Source organism: Sturnira hondurensis, unplaced genomic scaffold, assembly GCF_014824575.4.
Source record: "Sturnira hondurensis isolate 20B ecotype Veracruz unplaced genomic scaffold, ASM1482457v3 Scaffold0010324, whole genome shotgun sequence".
Taxonomy (NCBI): Eukaryota; Metazoa; Chordata; class Mammalia; order Chiroptera; family Phyllostomidae; genus Sturnira; species Sturnira hondurensis.
Window position 1 is genome coordinate 1,635,909 of NW_028082955.1, and position 19,104 is coordinate 1,655,012.

At 40.3% G+C, this 19,104-nt stretch overlaps 1 protein-coding gene across 3 annotated transcripts in view; it reads right to left on the minus strand.

The window, feature by feature from the left end:
- Positions 1-11,894, minus strand: part of TSPAN12 (tetraspanin 12) — a 77,401-nt gene extending 65,507 nt beyond the window's left edge. Inside the window, exons 1-3 of one of the 3 annotated variants that reach the window (XM_037058807.1) lie at positions 11,801-11,894; positions 11,396-11,562; positions 10,353-10,485 (exon numbers count right to left, since the gene is read on the minus strand). In XM_037058807.1, coding sequence (XP_036914702.1) covers positions 10,353-10,418 — 66 coding nt within the window. In that variant the 5' untranslated portion in view covers positions 10,419-10,485; positions 11,396-11,562; positions 11,801-11,894. Of the gene's footprint in view, positions 1-10,352; positions 10,486-11,395 lie in introns of all 3 variants that reach the window. The other 2 variants (XM_037058808.1, XM_037058809.1) reach the window with 2 other exon arrangements.
- Positions 11,895-19,104: the final 7,210 nt, after the last annotated feature.

Below are 19,104 nucleotides of genomic sequence, written 5' to 3' on the forward strand. Positions count from 1 at the left end.
GTACAACCCAACTAGTCCAGAGGCCATACCCTCACCACCTCCTTTACTGAGGGAGCTTTCTCACTCTGGGCCACTCTACACCTGCCCTGATCACTCCAACGTCCAGTGATAGACAACTAGAGGCACTCCCTATACTCCAGAAGCTGCTGAAATTATTCAAACCTACTTACCCTGCCTTGCCTTTTCCTTCTCAAAGAACCCACAAAAATACTTGCCCAGTCCTGCGACTTCTGTGCCCTATGATGGGTGCCAGTGCTTCCCATCTTGACCCCCTGTCATGAGACATGTACTCTTTTGGGATCTGTGAGTATAATAAACTAACTTTCAATACCAGTCATCTCCTGATGTGTTGGCCTTACCATACCTAAATAATAATAGAACCTACTGAAACACACAGGCCTAGCAGGGGACCATGGACTCACTACCTAATTAAATCTGAGGCTACATGTTCTTTCTCTACTTGGCTATATACGGGTGTTTGTAAGATTAATGGAGACAAGAAAGTCTATGAATGTGCTATTTTATTTGATCACCTCAAATTCTCTTGCAGTTATACATCTCTATCATTTTTCAAAGTAATAATTGATCTTGGTTTCCCCATCCTCTACTTTTTTATAGGCTGTTTACCCAATTTTCAATATCACAGCTGTAAGGTGTCAAAAATTATCAGATTCTTCATTTGTATAACATATTATCAGCGGTTGTAATTCTACATAGTGCTTCTGTTTGTAACCAAAAAGTGTATTTATTATTAATGGCCTGTCCCAAAAACATTTCTAGTATGTCAGGATGGTTAAGAGAAGGAAATTTGAAGTCACTCTTCTCTCCAGAAAAACACGTGCTGATCAGCTGCTCTTTGCCAGGTGCTATGCAGCGTGATGGAGGCACAAAGATGGGTAATAACAGACACCAACTCCATTCTACAGTGACATTTACTAAGTGAGGAGGACATACACATTAATCAACTCATCAGAGAAATAAATGTGTAACTGCAAACTATAATAAATACTGGAGAAGAATAATACAAGTTTGTATAAGAACTCCTTTTGGGGTGACTGACCTTTTCCATGGGGTCAAAGGGAATTCTTTAAGAGCACTGAGATCTGAAGAATAATGATCAAGTTCATCAGGGAAAGGAAGATTCAAAAGCACATTTCAGTCACAAAGAACAATAAAGGTCCCGGGGGTAGAAAGTATCACATGTTCAAAGAAGAGAAATAGGCACACAGTAAGAATAGACAGCCAGGCAGGGGCCAGATCATAGAGTATTAGAGGTCATTTGAAGGCATAACAACTTGACCAGTAGGACTATGGGAAGCCATCAAATCAAAAAGCCTTGGTTTGAACACCGGTTCTGCTCCTTTTCAGCTATATGACTTTTGGTCTTCATTTAATCTTTTCTAAGCCTCAGTTTCCTCACATATCAAATGTTATAAGAGGATTTATATGATGAAAAAAGAGTAGGATTCTAATATATGTTATCTACTATTAACTAAAGTCACTTTTGACCTCAGGGCTTTCTCTTAATCTTTCTGTCAGCTCAAGAGAGAAGTCAACTGCAAAACCAGTCCAGAAATGGAGCCTTCATACATTTGAAGGTCTAACAAAGGGCAAAAGCACAGTGACATAGCCACCTACTAGACTTCCATGGCCATTCTTGATTTTGACTTCTGTAAAACTGCTCATGTCCACTCTTCTGGAAACCTACGTGCCTCCCCCGACCACTTTTCCTATCTCAGTACATGGTATAGCCAACACTTAATAACAGAAAGTGGCAACTGGCAACTTGGCAGGCAGGCTGAACCTCTCCCTCTTCCTCAGTTCTGCATCTAATTACTTCCAAGTCTGGCAGCCGGTCTGGTGAATCCCTGCCCCTTTCCTGCCACTCCTGGCCAGTGCCTGCCCTTAATCTCTGGCCAGACAATTACAATCACCTTATAATAGAATGCTCCCACTCACAGACTACAGCTCAAATTCATACTTTTATTAGCTTTATAAAACAAAGATCAAGTTCTTCAGCTTGCACAGCCCTAACAGCGGCCCTTTGCAGCTCCCCCCAACTCTCACTTCCACTTCACCCAGCTCTCTCTTGGAGAACAAAGTTTAAGGCCTTCAGCAGGGCACACAAGCCCTCTTCAGTCATCCTTTGACTTGCCCCTCAACTTGTTTCCTGCCCGCTCCTTCCCACATGCATTCTGTACACAAATGACAACTTGCTGGCTTGTGTTCAGGATGCCCCATGCACATCTCCCAGAGCTTCCATGCCTTTGCCCATACAGTTCCCTCTGTAGTGCTGCCTTGCCCCAGCTTTTCCACCCCCGTGGGCAGAGCCACCTTATCCTGGAAGACAAGTTCAAACACCAGCTAGCGTATGAAGACGTTCTCCCAACACCCTCCCTCCCCAGTCAGGGCCCATGTACAGACTTCACAGAACAGTTATCTACTGTTTCCTGGTTTTACCCACCTGCCTCACTCCTCCAGAGGACACAAACCACTGCTCGCAGTCCCATCAAATAGCAGAGTACCAGCCCCACAGTGAGGCTTAATACATTAAATGAATGAATGACTGAGAAAAAGTAAAGGGAGATGATTTCAATGTGCTAGATAAGCTGAATATTAGAAAGCTTGAGAAAATTTACTAGATGCTTTAAGAAAATGAAGCTTTCTATCACCAGAAGTTTTCCAGCACAAAGGTGTTTGCTGAATTACAAGATCAAAGATTTATATATCAGGTCAGAAAAACTGGCTTAAGTGTTCTCAAAAATCCTTTAAACTTCAAACTTTGTGCCCTACTTGGCCATACTATATTTTTCACAGCAGTTACCCAAGCACTGTAGCTATCTACAGAACATTAGTCAAAAGAAATTGTATCAACTCAAAGCCTTATCTTCTAGTAAACAAGGCACTGAGAATAACTGAGTTTTATTAGGACATTATTTCCATCCACATTAAATGTCTGAGAACACTTTCATTCTCAAATGAAAATGAAATCACCAGGGTTGAAAAAATAGTAACAGTAGCAAGAAACATAGTGCAAGCTATAGCACGAATCTAAGCTAAAGTGAGATGAGGTCACCTTGGTAACTAATCCTGATGTATCAAATCTAGAAGAACAAATTATGCACATAATTCAGCACCTTACTAATCATGGTATTTTCTACTAATATTCAAAATGAAAATAATTTTTAACTATTATTCATGATGATTAAATTATTAGGAACATTGCAATTATCATGTTACTAGGCTTATAGCTCCTTGTATTTTCTCCCTTATTGCAAAGTATTATTTTCATTTCAAGGAAATGTTTAGTAAATAATACAAATATTACTTCAGAGAGCTATATTTAATATATTACTTTCAGGACATTTGCCACATTCTGTCTTACAAAACATTTAGAAAATGCTAGCTTTCAACAAATATTTATGTGTGAAAATTTCTTGTAGGAGATATATTCTGGTTCTGCTTGAATCTAATTATATAAAAAGAAGTAGTGAATCAAGTTGTTTTCTAAATCAGAATTTTATGTGTATTCCATTCCCAAATTATCTATAATTTCCACCAAATAGTAAGGTCACAGTCAAAAAATGGATTTTTAAATCCTTCCACTGTCTGCCATACATAATACATAGTCTCATATAAGGTGACAGTGACAACAATTATTTCTGTTCCAGGCTGACAGATGTCTAAAACCACCTACTTGAAATTATCCTTCCATTCCAGATCGTGAGAAACAGCAGACTGTGAAAGAGGTGAGAACGTAGTTACAGTTCTGTCTCTGCAGAGAACCTGGAGAAGCAATACAAATGTTCCCAACCTCTGCTTGCTCATCTTAAAAATGAAGAAAATGAACTAGGTTCTTTTTAAATTCCCCTTTTTTCTTAAAAAAATTCAAATAGTTATTTATTGAAATGTAAAGGTAACCCCATCCTTACTTTTGTGGAGGCTCACAGCCCAATGCCAGTACTTCCCAGCAGCATGTCTGTCTCCTGCCCACTCCCCTCCACCTTCTGGTCAGTTGGTACCTAACCAGTTTCCCTTCTACCTGGGATGAGCAACAGAAAGCAAGCAAACACATAAAGTAACACCATTTGAGAATGCTGTGGGAAAAAAGGCACTGTAAATGATGGCCGAAATGAGTTCTGGAGATTGCTTCTGCATATCATTTAACTATCAACATCTACTAATTGGAACTAAGTAAATCAGTAGCACCCAGGAGCTGCTCTGACTAATAATTTGTATCAGTCAGCATGCTGCCCTGTGGACAGGGAGACCATACTCCCTGCACTGGCCAGGCTTTAAGCTCCTGTTGTCCCAGAATAATTAGTCATAGCAACATCCCCTTCCCTTCACTGCCAAAACTGTCCTGGTTTCCATGACAAGTTATCTGATCACCCTTTAGGGACCACAGGTCAAGGAAGGGTAAATGCCTTCTTCTGCACCGCAGTTCCTGCGCAGACCAATGAGAGTCAAGTCCACTTTCACTTCCCCAACAGCCCGATGGTGCTTACTCTCAGAGGGACAAATGACTGAGAGGCTACGGCAGCAGGAATGTGCTCCAAAAAGCCCTCCTCGCTCTTCTCCTCAGAAGGTGTGCCTTAAGCATGCAGTTTGCCCATCTTTGCCCTGATGAGCCATCCTATAAAAAAGAAATGTATCGGCTTTGCCCCTGAGACTCAAGTTTATTCAGAGTTTATTTCTAAAAGGCAGTAACATTTGTTGGAGGGTTCTCCACTATTCCCTAGGAAGAGTTAAAGAAAACTGGAAGCCTGTCATAGTGTAAAGTTGGGGGCATCTTTTAGAAAGTAGCACTTTAATGTGACTATGTAAATGCTGTGGGAATGCAACTGTCCACCTCCCAGAAGGCCCCTCAGGGTCTGCGTGGGTCCGGCACACGAGGTTCACTACAGATCGCTGACAGAAAAGAGCAGCATTGTTCCTGTTTCTTCTCCCTCGCACGTATTCCAAAAGCCTGAACTAGATTTCCTGTCCACTTTTTAGGCTTTCTTTTTATATTACATCCGGGTAGTTCCTTTCCATTGCTACTATCTTTAGTAATCGGTAAGTGAAAAACAATGGTTCTTATCTACTAATGAGAAATGGCAGCTTAAAACTACAAATGTGATATTATACTTTTAGAAAACAATACACACATTTGATGAAGGTTGTGTTTAACAATTTCAGAAATTTCCAAAAAGAACCACATTTATCCATATTTTAAGAGCAGAAAATTACTCTTGGCACGCATATCATAGATCCACAGATTTGTCTTTAAAATGGAGGAAAGCTTTCATTTATTTAAATAACATGCCATCTAAATAATAAAAGAGGAATAAATTTAAAGTAGAGATAACCCAGTTCTTTGCTCCATCTTGGCCTTAATGGGAACCATGGTCTCAGAAGGGTTCTAGGAGCAGTTTCCTCACATGCTCTGGGTCTTGTGTGGCCTTTCCTGTGACAAACCCACCACACACTCAGGATGAAACTGAATGTCCGGCATCTGCCTGCCAAACCCAGAGCGGCTATTCGGGGATCACGCTTGTTTGTAACAAGGGAGAGTCACCAGCAGATAGCAGGTCAAGGCACCCGGACACATAGTGATGAAGAGCACGCAGGGCATCTGCAGTCCTGAACGTGCTGTGGACTCTTCCCTCTCAGACATGCCTATGCTTCACACCTCAAAACATTAAATACTCAAGATACACATTTTTACATAAAAATTCACTCTGATTTCCAATTCTCAGAACAGCAAAACAAAATTGTATACACCCCCAGTATTTTCCCATTTAAGATTTATTTTTCTTTTCTCTAAAATTCCTGTGGGGTAGCAAAAGGGAGAGAGTATGAGTAAAGCAGATATAGGCCAGAAAAAGTCTATTTAAAATGCTGAGTGAAGAGCAAAAGACTACAGTTTTTGATCTCAGAGGTAACGAAGACAGACTTCTCAATCTTGCAAAACTAGAGGCGAGAACAATCGCCCATTCCATACTCAGGATGTGAAGTCTGTTAGAAGCAGTGGGATTTATATGCCATACTGGTTTGTTCTTCTAATTCCAATAAGAACAACAAGAAAGGACAAAAGCCTTGCTCCTCAGGATGAGGCACTAAAACCAGTAGCATCAGCATCGTAGAAAAGCTTGTTAGAAATGCAGATTCTCAGGCCGACCCACACCTACTGAATCACAATCTGCATTTTTAACACACAGGAGGGCCAGGTGATTCGTCCATACATGGGGGTTTGAGATGTTCTTTGCTCTAGAGGACTTGGACTGAGATGTGGACAGCTAATCCTTGCCTACTAATGATGTTTACTTCTTGGCTACAGCCCGGGCTGAGTGCCAGCCTGCAAACTAAAAGGTAACTGGTTCGACTCCCAGTCAGGGCACATGCCCAGGTTGTGGGCCAGGTCCCCAGTAGGGGGTGCGTGAGAGGCAACCATACACTGATATTTTTCTCCCTCTCTTACCCCCCTCCCATCTTCCTAAAAATAAATAAATAAAATATATTTTTTAATTTACTTTAAAAAATACTCTGGTTTTTCTTTAGATCATCTACGTCTTTCACATTTCACTTCTTTACTGCAAATAAATTACACACTGTGTCCAGTACAACTCCACCTGCACTTGGGGGGAAAACACTAGACTTTGCATCTCTGTTCTGTTACTTACTAGCAAGTTACTGAACTTCTCCAAGTAACTCCCCTTAGTCAAACAAACAAACAAACAAACAAATAACAACAAAAAAAAAACTATCTTTCAGGGCTGCTACGAAAGAGTAGTGTAAGGATGGCCAGGCATGTGCCTGGCACAAGGCAGAAGACTGCCTCTGATCAGTAGTGGTAGGAAATCAAGGATCAGCAAACACTGCTTTAACATTGAGAGATAATGCCAGTTTCCCCAAAGCTAGCATATACACTTCATACAATTCCAACAAAACTCTCACAGACACTTTTAATTGTATACAACAATCTTAAAGTCAGCACTGAAAAAGAAATCTTTAACCAAGACAAGAAAGGCAGGTGCTTTAAAAGAACTGAAGAACTTAAGAGAATGTATAAAACTCTAGAGAAGAATTCTATTAAAAACAACACACAGAAATGTGTTTCTTGTGCAGCAACAGAAAACATAAGTGAAATCAACAAACAACAGTGCAAACCAAAATTAAAAATGAAAATACTTAATAAATACAAATTATGGAACAAACTGATATGTATATAAGTATATATGTATATATAAATGATGCTGTGCTCACTGGTAGTGTGGGAAGTAAGAAATAAAGTAACAGTGAGACAACACTTTAAGCCAGAGATTTTCAACTGGTGTGCTGCATGGACTTTTAAAACATGCACTACCCACTTAGTTGGGAGCACAGACTTTCCCTCAGATTGTCAAATCAAAAATATAACAACAGCCAACATAACAATAGCCATCTGGTGTGAATGATTCACAATTATATCTATCTTTTGTCAAATTGGCAAAAAATTGAATATATTTTTTGGTATGCCACACAATTTTTGTAATTAAGTTTATGTGTGCCATGAGATGAAAAAAGCTAAAAATCACTGATTTAAACCTTTCACACTGGCAAACATTAAACTGTCCTAACACCACCAAGAGGGCAACAAATAACTGTTGCATGTACCGGGGTGTAATGGCGCTCTTGTTTCAAGGAGCTAGAGTCCCCAGATTGCCCGGACGAAGGAATGTAACAGTAGTAATGCTAGTAGCAGTCTTAATCACAACAATAACAATTCCCGCCCTTATTTTATTGCTACAAGGATTCCTTTGTCTTAACAATCCACCTCCTGGTAATCTATTTACAGGAGATCATTCCTGTAGTAGCACTATTAGTAACAACCAGAAGTGTTACTGCTACAGCTACATAGACAGTACTTAATGCCACAGTCCATGCACTTTACACATATAGCTATAATCCTCCCAACAGCCCTAAAAATTAGAGGCTATCATTCCTGTTTTACAGACTAAGAAACTGAGGCACTCACATGCCTCGCAAACACAAGAACTTACATATAAATGGTAGCTATTTTGCTGCTGTTATATGTCCTCTAACAGCAATTCCGCTCCCGCGATTCCAATCCAAATGAAAAAAATAATTTAATAAAAATACCGTGAATGTACACCTGAACATACATGAATGGGACTATATGGGCAGGTATGAGTAAATATATTTTTGCATGAGATAAAGAAAAACACAGAAGGACCCATATTAGACAGCTCACATGGATTATTCTGTTGCAGGTAAGGTGGCATTGGGAGAACAGGAGGCTGGAGAAAAGGGAAAGCAATCTCAATAATTGGAACACACACAAAGTGAGGAAGTTGAAGTACAGGATAAAAAAAATAGTATTTCACATTCTTTGGGAACACAGAGATTTCTGCAGAAGTTTAAGGAATACGTGTTTTCAAGCAAACTTCATTACTCAGAACAGCAATTTTTTTGGTAAATGATTTCGGTTTTTCGCCCCCATGTAATGCAAAATCGTAAGAAAAGTTCCAGATGACAGCTGCAGGGGCTAGTTAGGTAGTAGAGGGCTTGATCAAAAAGGAAAAAGGACTCATGGACATGGACAACAGTGTCGTCATTGCTGGGGGGAGGGGGGTATAAGGCGACTAAATGGTAATGGGAAAAAATACAATAAAGATTAACTAAAAAGAAAGAAAGAAAGAAAATTTCCCAAGCATTATTCTTTGTTCAACAACAACAAAACTTCTAGTAATTCTAAGGTTCAGAGCCCCATAATCATCCAGGTGAGGGCACTGTCTAGCAGGGGAGTCCAAACTTTTGGCATCTCTGGGCCACAATGGAAAAAGAGTTGTTTTGGGCCACACATTAAATACACAAACACTAATGAAAACTGATAAGCAAAAAAAGGTTTTAAGTAAATTAACAATTTTGTGTTGGGCCCCATTTATAGCCATCCTAGGCCATGGGTTGGACCCCCTGGGAGGAAAGAAGGCTCAGGTCTGCTCCTGGCACCATCCTCTCTGGGCTCCTTGACCTTTGGCTAGTTAGTAACCTACATTCAGTTTTCTCATCACTAAGGAAGTTCAACCAGGTCATGTTTAAAAACCTTTAATTTAAAATTAAAAAGCATAACATAGAACATTGAAAAATGAGCAAATAGGAATGATAATTATCAATATTTTAAAGAAAAAGTTTTCAAAAAGTTAATACCCACTTAAAACTGTACACTTTTAGATTTAAAAACTGCAATAAGATCAATTAGTGACTTTACATTTTCACGTGGTGAATTTAACTACTCAGCGCTTTCACTTTCACGTTGAGAAAAGAAAAATAGGTGCCAGTTTAGCTATCACTCAGATTACTCACTGCAGTAAGGCTTAATTTACCACCTTAAAACGGAGCTGTTCATAAGGAGTACTTCCCCCACAACGACATCCTCTACAGGCCGAATGTAACAGCCCTACAAAAAAAAGGCTGGCCAACGCCAGCCAGTCAGCCAGATAAATAAATTACATGTTATAATTTTAACCGAAAATTTGAATGTTATTAATAGAATACAAAATTGTGCAAAAAATTACTTGCTTAAGAATGACAGCTCCCTGAAGCAACAAAGTTTTAATTTTTGTTCTCCTCAAAAGTTTTATAAATAATAATGTGATTATTAATAACACTTAATGAAAAGTTATTCCTGGATGCAAAGCGTAAAGTGTCACTAGCTCATTGGGCATAAAGGTTTCATCTGTGAGCTTGTTAAATTTAATGTATTTTATTTCCTTAAATGGTTATGGGATTTTCCAAAAGCATACACAAAATTCCTTAAAACTTTGCCAATTTAGAAATAGTTACACGAAAACCACCTTTTCAGGCTGATTGGAATCTTCTAGAAAAATCTCCTGAGTCTTTCAAACACAGTAAGACTGCTAAGACTGCTTGCCCCAGCCAGGTTTTATAGGCTAGGATGACGTAGGGAAACAATTTATGGCTTGAGCAGTTATCTGAAATTCCTGAAAACAAGCAGTTCCCTAAGTAGTATGTCATAATTTTCTTATCTACAAGCACAAGCACGTGCATTTATTTATATCCCCAGATTAACTTCAAGTCTAATTTTACTGCCACTAGTATGCAGGGGTGGATTTCTTTTTTCAAATGGAACTTCAGCTAGATCAAAGACATTGTAAGGTCAAAATTTACTTCTCTGAAAAAATAGAGGGTGTGATCCAATGCAATTAATTAACTAATTAATGCTTAGCCATGGCCTTTGGTGCATTCTGTGGTGGCTTGCAGAAAATCCTGTCCAGCCGTCCCCACCTGTTGGTGCCCCCACCTGTTGGTGCCCCAACCTGTTGGTGCGTTAGAATTGTCTGACTTACCCAAAAGAGCAGATTGAGGGCGTAGAGCAGGCAGCGCAGACACTTGACGGAATCTTCTCTGGCCATTGTGACCCCCGGAAGGGAGAAGCCCCATTCTTTCACCACATCCTACCCCCACAGGCGAAGCAGAGATCTGCAGGGGTCAGGGGAGAACAGGGGATTTACAACGTGCCCCAAACCCTCAGTCCACCCCTCCTCCGCCAGCCCTCAACTGCGTCCGGAGTCTGGTTCATTCGAGACACCTTTTCATCGAAAATCATTTGTTGAAGTTATAATAGTAACCTAAATCCCCCAAAGTTCGAAACCAGCTTCAGATAACACCTGCCAAGAATAGAAAAGATTGACTCCCTGGATGAATGAAGGCGCACAGTAAACTCCTGTCCTCAAGGGACACGCAGCGGTGTCTTCTGCATTCTGATGAGACGCTCTTTAAAACCTCCCGTAATCCACGCCTCTTCTCGGGGACCTCTTTGCTCTAAACCAAACTACCCTCTGGAGACATCAGAGGCGCCGCCAGAGAGTCTGAGGGTGCGAATGCATGTCTCATAAGGGCAGTTCCTGAGCCTCCCAACTCCGCATCCCCCATCCCGTCCCCGAGCACGAATGTGAACGCGGGGCACTGAAGGGGGCGCAACGCAGATCCGCCCAGCGACTAAAGTTTCTGTGGGAGAACGTGAGAAATGATGTTTCGGCCCCGGAATGATGGATTAGCCTGGGGCGGGGACCGGGACGAGGACGGGAGCAGGGGAATTAGGGCCCGTGCAGCTGTGCAGGCATCGGGTTAGTCATTCACATCCCCTCCCCCGGCCCCAGCCGCTGCAGCTACCCCACGCTCCCAGCCGCTGGAGAAGCACAAAGCCGAGCGTGGTCAACAGCCCCGCCACCGGGTCCGCGCGCCCCTGGCAGGGCGAGGGGGGCAAGCACCGGCGGCTGGGAGCTGCAAAGGCAACTTCTAAGTAGTTTAGCACACAGCGCCCAGGGGCAGCCGCCGGCAGGCTGGTGGGACAGCGGGTAGGAAAGACGGGAGACCAGCGCCCACTCACCGTCCGCGCTGGGCCCCACTCTCCACTCCCGCCGGAGAACTGTCCCGGACGCCCGGAGGGGGCTCATCAGGGCAGGGACGCTCCTCCCGCAGAGCCGAAGGGCTGCATTGGTTCCAGCCGCAGACGCTTCCTTCTCTTCCTCTCCCCCCCGCCGTCGCCGCCGCCCCCTGGGAAAAAGAAAAAAAAAAAGATTCCCGGGCAGCAATTGCTGGAAAGTCTGGTAAGCCACTTCCCAGCGCCGCTGTCCCTTCCTAGTCCTCGCCAAGTCCGGACGAGGCAGCGACGGCGGCCAGGGCTAGCTGCACAAACTCTCGGCGCATGCTCCGGCCGCGGCTGCCGGCGTTGGGTCCCAGTGGGTGTTTCTGGCCCCGCCACCGGGTGTGAGCCCCCGAAGGTCCACCTCACCTCTACAAGGCACTGTTCAGAAAGTGAAAATCTAGGGACTTGGGGGAAGTCCGCGCAGTAACCCCCTTTAAAATGGTTGTGCCGGAGGAGGAGAGACTCGGTTATAACCACAAGGAAACAGGCTTTTATTATATGAAAATATTTGTGTTTGAGAAGGGGGGTGAAGGAGTGGACCAACCCAATTCCTGCAACGAGAAACCAAGTTTTCACAACGTTTCGGGAACCACCTCCTATGATTTGTCACTAACTTGGTGTTCTATGATCCTTTTCACTGCTTTGTAGCCCTCCCTGGTTTAAAAATAAAAAATTCTATCCTACTTCCATAATGCACTAATAGCATTTACGTAAATACCAGGGCAACTATGTCCAGGTCGGACATCCAGAAAAGGAAGAAAATATTTGTAACTCTTTCACGGTTATCCAAAGTCTTCAAAATTTTCTCCCAGTAAGATTGAGTTTTAAGCGAGTGATTTACCTTGACTTGTGTACGTAGTAACGAGACTTTAATTTTTTTCAATTAGAAATTCGGGAAGTATTCAAATAATAATAGGAGACTACTCTCTTTTTTAAAGTCTCTTTTAGAAGAAGTTTCACTCTTAAAAATCTCTCCATTGCCATTGGATAGCTTAGTTGGGTAGAGCATTGTACCCCTTTATGCCAAGGTTGTGGGTTCATGCCTTGGTCAGGGAACCTACAAGAATCAATCAACTTGACTTCAAATTGCACTACAGAGCTATGATAATCAAAACAGCATGGTATTGTCAGAAAAACAGACATAGATCAATGGAACAGAATTGAGAGCCCAGATGTAAAACCACTTGTATATGGGCAGATAATTTTTAACAAAGAAGCCAGAAATGGGGACATTGAAGAGGACTTTTTTTCCCCACAATAGGGAAAAAAGCCCTCTTCAATAAATTGTGCTGAGACAATTGGAAAGCAACATTAAAAAAACAAAACTAAACTAGATTATAGTTTGTCCCCATGTAAAAAAATTAATTCAAATTGGATCAAAGACCTAAATATAAGATCTGAAAAAATAAACTACATAAAAGAAAACATACGTACTAAATTCATGGACCTTGGTTATAGAGAACATTTTATAAATTTGACCCCAAAGGCAAGAAGTAAAAGCAACAATAAATGAGAGGGACTTTATCAAACTAAAAAGCTCCTGCACAGCAAAAGAAACTGCCAACCAAATAAAAAGACAGCTGACCAAATGAAAGATGATATTTGCAAACATCAGGTCCGACAAAGATTTAACATCCAAAATATATAAAGAACTCATAAAACTCAACATCAAACAATCCAATTTAAAAAATAGGCAGAGAATCTGAACAGATACCTCTTCCAAGACATACAAATGGCCAACTGATATATGAAAAGATGCTCAACCTTGCAAGCTATCAGAGAAATGCAAATCAAAATTACAATGAGACACCACCTCACACCTGTTAAATGGCTATTATCAACAAGACAAGTAACAACAAGTGTTGAAGAGGTTGTGGAGAAAAGAGAACCCTTATCCAATGCTGGTGGCAATGTAGACTGATACAGCCACTATGGTAAGTAGTCTGAAGGTCCCTCAAAAAATTAAGAATAGTGTTCTGGCTGGTGTGGCTCTGTTGATTGGAGCATTGTCATGTAAACCAAAAGGTTGCAGGTTAAATTCCTGTTCTGGGCACATGCCTAGGTTGCAGGTTTGGTCCCCAGTCAGGGCGCATATGCAAGGCAACTGATTGATGTGTTTGTGTGTGTGTGTCTCTCTCTCTTTCTCTCTCTCCCTCCCTCTTCACCCCCTGTCTCCTCTCCCACTCCTTCCCTTTCCCTCTCTCTAAAAATCAATAAGTCCCAGGTGAAGATAAAAAAATTTTAAAACAGAGTTATATGACCCAGCAATCCCTCTCCTGGGTATCTACAGGAAAAACTCAAAAACATGCATTTGCAAAGATATATGCACCCCTACACTCATTGCAACATTATTCACAGTGGTCATGACATGGAGACAACCAGGGTGTCTTTCAATAGAGGACTGAATAAAGAATATGTGGTACATATATACAATGGAATACTACTCAGCAATAAGAAAAGATAAAATACTGCCATTTGCAACAACATGGATGGACCTTGAAAATATTATGCTAAGTGAGCCCTGGCTGGTGTGGCTCAGTAGATTGAGTGCTAGCTTGTGAATCAAACAGTTGCAGGTTCGATTCCCAGTCAAGGCATATGCCTGGGATACAGGCCAGGTCCCTGGCCAGGAGCACACGAGAGACAATCACACATTGGTGTTTCTCTTCCTTTCTCCATCCCTTCCCTGCTCTCTTAAAATAAATAAAGAAAATAAAATATTATGCTAAGTGAAGTAAGTCATTCAGAAAAAGCTAAGAACCATATAATTTCACTCATTTATGGGATATAAAACTGAAACTCATAAACAAACAGTAATGAGGTGGTTGCCAGAGAGAAAAGGGTAGGGAATAAAAGGGGCCTAATATATGGTGACAAAAGATGGTTTGACTTTAGGTGGTGGGCATGCAGTGCAATATACAGATGTAGTATCATAGAAATGTACACTTGAGCCCTGGCTGGTGTAGCTCAGTGGATTGAGCACGGCCTGCGAACCACAGGATCGCGGTTCAATTCCCAGTCAGGGCACATGCCTGGGTTGCAGGTCAGTTCCTGGTTCCGGGCAGGGGACGCATGAGAGGCAACCATACATTGATCTCTCTCTCTCTATCTGTCTCTGTCTCTGTCTCTGTCTCTGTCTCTCTCTCTCTCCTTCCCTTCCCCTCTAAGATAAATAAATAAAATCTTTAAAAACATTTTTAAAAAATAAATGTACACTTGAAACCTATATGATCCTGTTAACCAAAGTTACCCCAATAAATTTAAAATAAAAATTATTTGAAAATCAACAAATAAATGCATAATTAAGCAGAACAACACAATTAATGTTTCTGTCTCCCCCTTTCTCTCTCTCTAAAAATAATCAGTAAATAAAAATTTTTAAAAATTACTTCATTATATCTCAGTATAAAATTTGGACATTTTATGCCTCATGTAGTCCATATTTCTGTAATTATTTTTATGCACATTGTGTGACAAGTAAGTCTACACTAACAAATCTTAATCCTGAAATAAAAGTGACATTTTTTCAGAGAAATTTTATGAGTTTGTTTGAGCCAAACTGACAATTACTAGGAAGCAAAATCTCAACCATTTGAGAAAATGCTCTGGAAAATGGCAGTTTTGCGGCTTATTTAATATAGTTTACATGCAGTTGGTCCGAAGGTTGTGGGTTATTGTTAAGCTAATATAGTTTACATGCAATATTATTTTGTATTGGTTTCATGTGTGCAGCACAGTGGTCAGACGATCACAAAGTCCCCCAACCCCACATTTCCCGTACCAACCTGGCCCCATACATAGTTATTACAATGTTTTTTACTATGTATATTCCCTATGCTGCAATTTGTATCTCTGAGACTGTTTTGTAACTACCAATTTTTACTTTTCGTTCCCTTCATCTTTTTTACCTAGTCCGTCAACACCCCTCTCTCTGCAATTTTCAGCCTGTACTCATATCTATGTCTGTTTCAATTTTGTTTATTCATTAATTTTCGTTATTAGATTCCACATATAAATGAAATCATATGGTACTTGTCTTTCTCTGACTGACTTATTTCACTTAGCACGGCACCTTCTGGGGCCATCAGTCTGTCACAACTACTAAGATTCTTTTTTCATGGCTGAGTAATATTCCACTGTATATATGTACCAACACTTTTCGTCATCCATTCATCTATTTATGGGCACTTGGGTTGCTTCCATATCTTGACTATTGTAAATATCACTGAAGTGAACATCGGGGTGCACACATTGCTTCAAATTCGTATTTTGGCTTTCTTTGGATATACATCCAGAGTGGAATTGCTGGGTCATAAGACAGTTTCATTTTTAATTTTTTGAGGATCTTTATACTGTTTTCCATAGTGGCTGCACCAATTTGCATTCCCAGTGTTTCCTTCCCTCCACATCCTCACCAACATTTGTTGTTTGTTGATTTATTAATGATACACATTGTGACAGGTGTGAGGTGATATCTCACTGTGGTTTTAATTTGCCTTTCTCTGATGATTAGTGACGTTGTGCATCTTTTCATAAGTCTATTGACCATCTGTATGTCCTCCTCAGAGAAGTGTCTCTTCATGTCTTCTGGCCATTTTTTACTTGGATTGTGTTTTTTTTCCTTTGGTGTTGAGTGGTATGAGTTCTTTATAAATTTGGAAATTAACCCCTATCAAATGCATCATTGGTGAATATGTAGGCTATCTTTTCATTTTGCAAGCAACATCTTTGAGAAAACCCGATAATGGAAGTCCACCTTACATTTATGTAAAGGAAAAGACAATTAGAGTCTTGTGTCCATCATTGCCTGTCTAGGGTCATTTACTGCATTATTGAAACAACAATGAGATTTGTACTTATTTGGGTAGAAGTAAAATCAAGACTACAAAGAGAACCAGTGTTCTGGGTTTGAGTTAGGACAATTCTTAGCTGGCAAGTCAGTGAGCTGGAATATAAGGCAGCAATCCCAAAAGAGCACAAAGATAGCTGTCCACACAAAACACCAAGAAAAAAATGTCCAGTCACCCATCAGATGACTCTAACTCTGGCAGCAAAATATCTTCTAGAAACATGGAGAAGAGCAAAGAAACCCACTTTTATCCACTATCAGTTTCTGCTCGAATTAGAGAACTGCTAAGACAACACATCATCTGAATTCAGTTGGCACCACACATTCCTCTGAGAAATAGAAATGTCTCCATTTTGGCAGTCTATGACTACCATCAAAACTAACCAAAAAAGTGCAAATAATTTCCATGCCACTAAACAGAGATCCTCTTCTATTTCTGGAATACAGTTAAGTGCTTTTCCATAATTCATAAACTTTTAAGGGCCCTAGAATAGTATGCATTTAGAGGAAGGTGCTTTGGAAGTGTGTGTGCCCCCACTTTAGTAAATAAGTAATATGAGCCATAGAAGTTAAAGGAATTGCTCATATTGTATCTCTAGTTAAATCAGACTCCAAATTAAAATCCAGAATCATACTTTCTGTAGTATGATAGTTCAATGATTCCCAAAATTACTCTATATTAAATCACTTAGGAAGTTTTGAAAATTTCTGGTGCCCAAGCTATTCCCCCACCAATTAAACCAGAGTCTCTGCAGTTGTGGTCTAGACATTCAGATTTTTCAAAGTTCCCAAGTTAATTCTAATCTGCAGTGAAGTTCAAAAATCCCTGAAGCTAAGGCCTTACAGATGTCAGCAAACTAGCAAAGGGGTCTCTTCAGGTTTGATCCAAACTGGATCAAATCCCTCATTTCTGGGCTGATAAATTAAAATTAATGTCCTCATTTTAAAAGTGAAGAAGAAAACAAAGCTGTAGTTACTGCTATAATGTTCCTGATAAACCTTCATCAGAGTATGTGGGTCAAAATTTCAATAGAGGAGATCTCACCACATTTGAAACATTGCTTACTACCTGTATGACCCTAAAGAAATCAACTGAGTCTCAGTGTCTCACTGTATAGTTATGATGAGTTAATAAGATACCTTATGAAAAGCATCTGGCATGTCGGACACAGATTACTTGCTCAAAACATATTAAGTCTCTTTCCTGCATTGATTGTGAAAAGAGTCTCAGGTGTACGGTAAGGGTATATGCTGAGAAACAATAGAAACCCATTCTACCAAATGCCTATGCTGCTCCTTCCCTCTGCACAACTTGAGCAGAATGACTGGGCAGTCTTGATTGTTTCAACCTGCCCATACATCCCTTCATCTTCTACCCTTCAACTCCAGTTCTGCTCTTGGAATCCACAGCTAGAGCAATCCTCCCATCTTCAACCCTTCAGCTCCTCGAGGGCAGCCACCATTCCCTCCCTCTCCAATTCTGTCTTCACCGGAATTACAGAAGCATAGTAAGATGACATTACAGCTGGCATTCTATGGGCTCTATATTTTTCTCTGAGAGAATAACTTTTTTGTGTGCACACACACACAAAAAAAGAGGCTAGAAAAATCCCAAAATGGGCATGACAATTTCAATGAAGAAAAACACATGAGGAAGACAGTATGGTCTATTCATTGCCTATGAGGCAGAAACCCAATTATGTAGCTACGTATGCCTCATTAAACACCTTTCCAGTGTGTGGCACCTACTGTACCACATGCTGAAGGTAGTAAGAATAAGATGGTCTCTATCCTCCAAGAAAAGGCGAAACTATCCTTTTTAGTTTAGATGATAACAGCTGCTATGTATGAACAAACTCATATGCATCAGCCCCAAAGTTCAAAATAAACCTCGGCTCTTTCTTCAGTAAGGTAATGTAAGTTCCTCCCTCCACAAGGCAGCTTGTTTGTCCATATGTTATTCTACTCATTCTGCTCGAGTTATGCAGAGGGAAGGAGCAGCATAGGCACTTGGTAGAATGGGTTTCTGTTGTTTCTCAGCATAATACCCTTACAGTACACTTGAGGCACTTCTTCACAATCAGTTTGGGAGAGGGACTTAATATGTTTTGAGCACATAATCTGTGTCTGACATATTAGATGCTTTTCATAATGTATCTTATTAACTCATCATAACTATACAGTGAGACACTGAGACTCAGTTGACTTCTCTAGGGTCATACAGGTAGTAAGTAGAGAAACTGAAATTCTAAGATGTGTCTGACTCTTTGTAATGTTAATCTGCATCGAAATAATATTTCAAATTTGGGTGGAGAGTTATTGACATGCCCCAAGAAGAAAAAATATTCTAGGCATTTTATTAGTTCTTGAGAATATAAGACTAAATTTCAAATATGTATACTCAAACTATGGATGGTAAATCTACTTTTATCACTTATTTCTAAATGATTATACCTCATAGAATGTGATGAAGTCTTTCATCACTGAATTAGTTAGACTTCCTTCAACTACAGGCTTAAGGCTGGCAAATAAAATACAGGATACCCTGTTAGACTAGAAATTCTGATAAACAACAAATAATTGTTTGGTGTAAGGATGTCCCAAATATTGCATGGGACAAATACCACTTTGGATATCTGTGTACTAAAAAATAATTCATTGTTTATTGAAAATTCAAATCTAACTGCACACTGTATGTTTATTTGCTAATTTAGGCAATCGTATAAAAACTAGAAAATTCAACTCGAAGTGCTACAGCAATAAGGATATAAGTAAATATATTATTTTACATAACAAAAGTCCCAAAATAACAATTCATCCA